The sequence below is a fragment of the Cynara cardunculus genome (genome assembly GCF_001531365.2).
Source record: "Cynara cardunculus var. scolymus isolate 2C chromosome LG 4, CcrdV1, whole genome shotgun sequence".
Lineage (NCBI taxonomy): Eukaryota > Viridiplantae > Streptophyta > Magnoliopsida > Asterales > Asteraceae > Cynara > Cynara cardunculus.
Genome location: NC_037531.1, coordinates 11,923,986 through 11,932,783, shown reverse-complemented (window position 1 = coordinate 11,932,783; position 8,798 = coordinate 11,923,986). Strand labels below are relative to the sequence as shown.

Here is an 8,798-nt window from a genome sequence, read left to right as displayed (position 1 = left end):
TCTACTTTTAACGTAGTCTAATGTTTTTTCTTCTTCTTATTGTGATCAGACTGTTGCCGGTCAAGAAGATGGATACCTTATGATTTTTCTGTAATTGCTACAAAACTAATAACAGTATTCAGTTTCATGTATAACATACCATCAACTAAATATATTCATTTATAAAACTACAATACTGTAAATTCAAGGGCCGTTTACCTAAACACTTACCCGGTAAACATTTACGTGTAAAATTCAACACTATGGCTTACTTACCAGATAAGATTTTATTCACTAAAACACATCGTATGCAATGATTTATCCCGGTAAACGTTAACTATGATAAGAACCCTCGTTCTCACTTACCGAGTAAGATTTTTAGTTCTTACCATATTCATCCGGTAAAGTAATGTGACTTGGTAAGCGCTCACTGCATTCCAATAATAAAAGTTCAAAAATACAACAGAAAGTTGAGTTAAGCCACCAACTCAATCTCTCATATGTCATTACATTTGAATAATATCATACAGACCACATACTGATATATAATTAAGCCATCTATTAATTAATCTGAAATATAAAGCCTTTATTCTACTCAAGCATCAGAAAATTCTTGGCGTAATCAATCTTTTTCAAGAAGATCATGAGTTTCTGTCATCATCTTCGTCTTCTTTTGGTAATTCTTGTAATTAATTATCAGATGAATTTCAGTAATTCCAAAAGCAATCCATATCAATTGCTCCGATTGATGTTAATGGGGTTTCTTGTTCTTCAAATCTCCTCGTACCCATTTCAAGATTCGACATGACTGATGAGATTTCGGTGTTCATCTCGGTGCTCAGCCCTGTATCTTGCGAACCTGTAACCATATCTCGTTCCAGTTTCATGTTTTGACCGTAATTCTCTATCAAGCCTCTCATTAGTGCTTGATCGTTGGCCGGAAATGTCGAGCTTTGTGGGAACTGGAAGTTGGTTTTGATTTGATGAACAGATTCGCCGGTGGAACACAGGTTTCTGATCCTCCAGTGGTCCAAGTTTGAAGCGAAAGTGAAATCAGCAGTCTTGAGATACCCGTTGATCATGGATTTCTTTTGGATATCGATCGGATTGGAGAAGCAGGGCACATGAAGTGGTTCCGATAAGGTCGGTTTTGATATCTTGCCGCCGGATGCCGCCACCGGAGAGTCCATCAATGGTGGCAAAGAAGCCGGAAGCAGTTCATTGCCACCGGAATTCATCCTCGTCAACCCTGAAATTTGGACTTTATTTCCGCCGGAGTTCTTGTGAAACACACGACAAATCACCCACTCATTCTATCATTTTACATAAACAAATAAAGATCAGTATGATGATAACAAAAACAGGGGACGAAATCAAGATTCAAGAACCGATTTACCTTTGTTGATCTCGATAGTTTTTGGCCGGATTTACCTTCTAATCTATATTCATGAACAACCCAGTTCGTTTTTTCCCCTTTTGGAGCTCTTCCCTTGTAGAAAACCAAGGTTTTCTTCATTCCGACCAGCAACTTTCGCCGGAAAATCTCCTTATCTTTTCCGGTAGCTTTCCAATACCCACCGGCAGTTGCTCTGTTCGTCCTCATTCCGGTGGGATATTTCTTATCCCTAACACAGAAGAAATACCATTCTTTTTCACCCATTTTCGCCAACCCTTCATTCAAAATCGACACCACAAAAAACCCAAAAAAGATCAGAGCTTTTCAACAAACAGAACATCAAAAAAGAAACAGAAACTGAGAACTCACTTGGCAGCTCCCATGGCTCAATCCTGTTCATATCAACTTCTCCGATTGCTCGAGCTGAGAACTTGCAGTCAACAACTTTATTCGATAAATAATGGGTGATCAATTCTTCATCAGTAGGATGAAATCGAAACCCAGGTGGCAAATCCATCTGATCATCTTCCTTTACAACCCCAGAGATACAGAAATCCTCCATCATCTAAAATCCAAACCTGAAACCCCCCTTTTTCAACTCAAAAAGTTCACAACTTTTTCGATAAAACCTGCAACTTTAATCACAAATACACGAAAATAGCAAATGGGCTCTTTAATTAAGTGTTAGAGAGAGAAAAAAGAGAGCTAAATCTGATAAAGGTTCACATAAATGGGAGTGTGTATGTATATATATAAAGGGGTGGATTGGTATTCAAAGTTATGGAAGTGTAACCTGAAAGACTGGGATGTTTCAAGAAAAAAGATGAAAATGGAGGACTCCAAGCCCTTAAATACTGGTTCATCAATGGCGGAAAGACAGAGAAACGTGGTCCGTAAGGAAGCTAAAGGGGGAGGTTGTTTATATGGCCATCACCTTATAACTTTATTGCAATAAATCACTTCAGACGAATGTATGTATATGTATGTATGTATACTTTGACTAAATACAACTAATCTTTTAAATACTCCGAAATTTATTTCGATATTATCTTAAATACGATAATTACTTCGTGTGATACACGTAAATAATGCATCTTTGGATAAACTCGAGACGATAGATGTTGTGGGGTTTTCGGGTTTTTCTTTAATTAGATACCAAGCCGAAAGAACGTACAATAATTCTTTTATATTCGGTTCTGTAATGATTATATTCGCTACGAGATAAATGTATTTCTGGTCTTAATATATATCTAGATTCGGTATGTTTATGTTGATAATATATATTATTTAACGTAATTTAAAAATCAAGGATGTTGATAATTCAAGTGTTTTAACGAGCTATTCAAGCTTAGTAATTATTAAGTTTGAGTTGATTTCAAATACAAAATAAGTCTCATTTAACTTAACGAGTCGAATTTCGTAACACCAGTGTTTGACATGAAATGATTATCGATCAAATTCCTATTTCTTAAAATAAGAATGAAAATAAAGATTTTTCTGTTTTATTTTAGTTCGCTAAAATGACAGGTTTTAAAAGTTTGTTCCTCAAAATTTTCGTTCTTGTGGTTTTTACACCTGTCTACGAAAGTGGTTCATAGACTTCAATAACTACAATTTATCATCGATGTTGTTTATATTGTGCTTTGAAGATCGTCCTTAATCACTAACTTCGTTTAATTTGTCAGTTAAGTAAGGGACATTTTTGTCCTTTTACCTAGTTTTGTCTTTTTCTGCTTTGTTTTTATTTATTAATTATTAGATAATCAAAAAGATAATATGATATGATATTTGATATTATATATACATATACAATGGTGGAGGTTCAAAAGAGAACACCTATATTTTACGAGAATGCAAGAACACCCTTATTACATGTGAAAATACGTGTGAGAGACCCTGTGATGTGCGGAAGACGTGTTCTACGACTTAAGTCGCGCCAAAGGTTGTCTGCGTATATGATTTAGCATCACATGTGATGGTCTTGATGGATTATAGTATCATATCGACAACAACCTTATCACATGTGATAATACTTTTGAGGGAGCTTCGTGGTGTAAGGGCGACTTGGCCTGCAACCAAGATCGCATCAAAAATCGTCCGCGTCTCTGATTTAGTATAACATGTGTATCATATGTGATGAAATAATAGTATCACATGTGATTGCCTATAGTAAAATGGTGTTTTCGTGTTCTTGTAAAATGAAAGTGTTCTCGTTTGAACCTTTCCCACAATACATATACTATACAGATGGAGAAAAGCCCCTCACCCCAGACGGTTTCATCTAACTCCTTCGGCCACCATCTTCATCCTAACTCCTCCGACCACCTTTGTCCATTCCTTGTCTCCTTCTCCATACTGCCGCTATGACTTCCAGGGACGGACCCAGAAATTTTTTCAAACGGTGGCACCGTTTGACTATAAAAAAACAAATATATGGAACTTTTTTCAAATGATGGCAACATTTGACTAAGAAAATGACATTAATAGGATTCGAACTTGGGTCTGTGGTGGAATAAAAGCCTTGCAAACCAACTTTATCAAATAAAACCTGTTCTCATTGTAGTTTCAAAATACATACGGTGGCACACAACAAATTAATACGGTTGCACATTTCACGAACCTAAATTCTTTTACCCTTCGACAGAGAAATAATATGGTGGCACGTGCCACCGTATGCTCCATATCAAGTCTTTCCCTGATGACTTCCCCCCAATACCGTGACCCCACACCACCACTTAAGTGAACCCCAACCCATTCTTGCCGGAGATACTAATTTCCACTAGTCCCAACATGACCATATTACTGCAATTCCCAATCTCCTCCTGCAACTCCCCTTCAAGATTTTTGTTCCTGTCGGCTTTGATAACTTTAAGATTTCCCAGTTTCCTTATACTCTTTGGAATCCCTCCACTCAATTAGAGATAGATAAAGATAAACATATTAGAGATCGATTCTAACTAATATCCATCGTAACTATCTACTTGTATCTCATCTCTATTTAAGGGCTTTTGATTAACGCGAATTACATATTCATTCTCTCCATTCTATTATTGTTTTCTGTCAGTTATTCTATAACACGTTATTAACAGGTAAGCTTGTATGTTATCAGTCTTATTGTCGTTGGCCACCATGCCTTTTAGTTGTGCTTAACGCTATCACGACCGCCACCTACTGCTAATTCAAGTAAGTTTTTCTTCTACGATTTTTCTGTTTTTCTCTATAGATTTGATAGCCACAAAGACTCAAAATATACTTGTTAATTTTTCATTACGTGATTATGCATATGTATTCTCATAAAAAATTACAATATCAGATACGTATTTATTTGATGGAGTAGAATAAAACATTATGACAAATAAGTAAGAGTAAAATATGTTTAGGATTTTTCACTTTTGAGGACGATTAAAATCTGAGCTTTTTTCTGTTAATTTTTATATAAGGTTGGGTTATTTTTCTTATTCTATTTAAATCAAGATTTTTTGTTAATTATTTATAGAACCCTGGATCAATTTTGTTTAAATATTCTTTAATTGGATTGGTTTATTTACTATTATATTCAATTTCAATTATTAGTTATTGTATTATTTGAATTTTTGGATTTTTTTACGAACAAACAGTGCACCCGTAATAGCTCCAACACCACTGGTAAACGCATCATGTGATCCGACCAAGATGGGATATAAACTAATATATCATCAAAGAAATCAGAATAGACTTGTGAAGTTGTTGTCGAAAAACCGAGTTCATTAACCCTTGAAAAGTCGTCGGGGGCATTGGTGAGACCGAATGGCATCACAAGCCATTCGTACAATCCCTGATGGGTGTGAAAAGTTAATGATGATCTTCAGGTTTCATTAGGATATGATGACAACCCGAATGAAGGTACGACTTGGAAAATTAAACCGCTTCATATAATTCATCGACTAACTCATCCATTGTAGGAATGGGAAAACTATCTTTGATTGTAATGGCGTTCAATGCCCGGTAATCTATACAAAACCGCCAAGACACATCTTTTTTACGAACCGGAGACAAAAATGGACTAGAACTAGGTTGTATAATTCCTTGGGATAACATGTCCTGGACCATAATCTCAATATGATTCTTATGGATATGGGCATATCTAGAGGGACATACCTTAATTGGGTTGCTACCTTCCAACAAGGGTATGAAATGATTATGGGTTCGAGAGTGTACTAAAATCGGCAATATGAGGACCCAAAACAGATAACCATGATGCTCCTAACACTAGGTCAACCCCAGTAATAGGCAACATGTTCACCGATAAATGAAAGCTATGACCCTGAATTTGGATTTGTAAATCCTCAATAAAACCTTCAGCACTAAGGTTATCGTCATTGCCCACCATGACTTATAAAACTTGGGGATGGTTTGAATTGGAAGTTTCAAACAATGAACTAATCGAGGTTGCACATACACACATGCAACTCTGTTCTCCATCTTCGACCTGCAATGTAGATCCTTCTCTTACACATACACATACTGCACACATACTGCACACATACACATACGTAGATCACACATTGTACACATACATGTACATATATGTAGATATCTCTTTCCTTCTGTTATTGCACATACACACATATGTAGATCTCTCTATCACACACACATATAAAATTTAGAAAACACGATTAGAGAAAAGGCTCCGATCATCTGGGATTGATAACAACCATGAGCCACTGTGTTATCAATTATGTAGCAAGAAGTCGAACAACAAGAATATAGAGGAAGAAATCGAACAATGACTGAGGAAGAGAGCAACACCAAGAAGATTGAGGGAGAATGTTGCATAGACAATTCAATGAAGGTTTGTTTATCACACTATTTGGGTGTGATAATCATGTGATAATCCATTGATGATTATCACAATCACACGATTACCATTGCCCCAATCATACGGTTATCACAATCACATGATTATCACTATTACTAACCTATTACGATTCATATGTAGATTCCATTACAATATCTTCAATTCGATTAGGTTCGCAATCACATGATTACCACAAGAACGCCAACTACAATCTATTGGTTCGACTAGGGTCGACTATTTGATTCGGGTGTGATAATCATGTGATAAGCTAATGACAAAGAGAATAGCAAACGATTTTCACATCAATCGATTATCACACTGTTATCATATGATTAATCTTGTTTTATCCTAACCTGCAGTCTCATTATAAAGAAGTTATGCTAATAGTTGAATAGTAATTGCAATTCCATCATACTTTTTTTATGTTTCACTCCTGTCTGCTAGAACAGAGATGCTCTATTGTCAACAGAAGTTGAAACATTTTCTTGTTTTATCTTCTGCAGTCTCAAGAATCACATGACTAAACTCAAAAACTTGGCACCCACAATGCTTTCTAATTGTTGGAAAGAAGAATCCACTGAAGAACACCGACCAAAATTAAACCCTAGATAAGATTTAGTCACCCATATCCCATGTGACCTAGGGTCGCATATATGGGGGTCACCATTCTAGGGTTTAACAACAACCACATATCGCATATGCATAGGGGGTCTGTACCGAGAGCATTAGGAAGTTGATATGACCTAGGCCTGACCCATGCATGCTAGCATAGGAGGTCGCATATGGCCTTTGTAAGTGTGTCTGTATGTGTAACACTCCAGAATCTGGAAAAGAACACTACAACAAAATTGATTTTTATAAGACGCCTAAAATATAGAATTGGTCTTAGAAAATACTTTATAGGACTCAAGTTTATAGGTACAAACCAAAAACTGTCTTATCTTAAAATGTTACAATAGATTTATCAGACGTTTTGAGAAGTTTTAACTAGTTTTCTAAGACGCTTCCAAAAGTAAAGAGTAGTATTAACTATTTCACTCGACAATATTTTAAAAAGTGTCTTATGTAACGCCCCACCCCATATTTGCATATATAATACATGTTTCATATAACATGAACTTCAAAATAATACATATTGGTCTGAAATATACACAAGGTTACTTATAAAAGTTACTACAAACTTTTTGCTCAATTTACATGACTTGAATATAACAAATTCATATGTTCATGTAATAAACAGCTTCCACAAAATCCCAAGTTTAGCACATAATCAGATACAAAACTATGAAACTTCCAATCACATATTCCCCTTTCCTTTACCTTCCGGATGTACCTGTCTTGAAAAACACAATTTTAAAACAAAATGACGGTTAACCCATAAAGTCTAGTGAGTAATTATCTGAAGCTTTATATGATGAAAATCACCAATAGACTTTTGAAGAGTCAAACTTGAAAAGTCAAAATGTATGTATGAAAGTACCTTTATACTTTGTGAAGGTGACCCTCCTTCATTGAAACTAATTAAAGTACATATTCAGGTCTCATCGCATTTACCACCTTCACAATATATAGCGTAACATTATAAATAGGGGTTTTCTAACCCCACCCTCTTCTACACTCTTTCCCCTATATTTTTTATACCCCCTCCTATATATTATTTTTCGGTTTTAACCTTTTGATATTTTCACTTTTGACCCTTTAACTTTTATAATATTTTGTTATTATATTTTTTATGTTTTTAATTTTTAATATAGATTATAATTATATAAATTAATTAAATTTAGATTATTATCTATACTATATTACAAAACATTTAGCAAAAACTCTTAAAAACCATTTTTTATACATAAAATACTGTTTATTAATGTATATCACTTAAAACTCAAGATTGCAAATAGATTATGCGTAAGTACAACTTATTAAAGCTCTAAATCTGAATTCGTATAACTAACTGCAAATAAACATAATCAAATACATGATAAACATCTAATTTTAAATATAAAAAATCTAAAATATAAGTAGGATAATCATTAAGTTCTAACAAAATACTTAATATAACCCGAAGCAACCCGATGTCTAATCGAGTTGTAAAMTTTTCAAACCGTAGGTATTGGATTGATATTGGGTTACTATTATTTGAACCCAACTCAAAGTADAAAATTATTTTRRTGTGATAATGGTGTGAAAATAAATGATGTATCATAAATTAAATAAATAACTATAAGAGTATAAATCATAAATATTAAAAATATTTTTTCATAGTATATATAATACATAATAATATAATTAAGTCCAAAACTATTCAATATTGGACTTATTTCGAAGGTATTAACGAGACGATTATAACAGTGTAACTTGTTAAGATGAACAAGATGAATAAATGGTATGAGAATGCTTCCTGAGAGGTTATTTTCGTTGTTAGATCTAATTTTAGTTAATATAAAATTATATTTTTCAATATGATAATGGTGTAAAACGAATATTGAAAAAATAAATTATGTAGTATAAATTAAATAAATAATTATAAAAGTATAAAATATAAATATTAAAAATATTTTTTCATATTATATATAATATATAATAATA

The 8,798-nt window shown here is 34.0% G+C and overlaps 1 protein-coding gene across 1 annotated transcript; it reads right to left on the bottom strand.

Moving 5' to 3' along the window:
- Window positions 1-318: 318 nt before the first annotated feature.
- LOC112511458 (NAC domain-containing protein 100-like) lies at window positions 319-2,226 on the bottom strand. Its single transcript, XM_025117081.1, has 4 exons — window positions 2,169-2,226; window positions 1,745-2,010; window positions 1,376-1,650; window positions 319-1,292 (listed from the first exon to the last, which is right to left on the bottom strand). The coding sequence occupies exons 2-4, from the start codon at window positions 1,938-1,940 to the stop codon at window positions 687-689; spliced, it is 1,077 nt and encodes a 358-aa protein (XP_024972849.1). The 5' UTR covers window positions 1,941-2,010; window positions 2,169-2,226; the 3' UTR covers window positions 319-686.
- Between the last annotated feature and the right edge of the window lie 6,572 nt (window positions 2,227-8,798).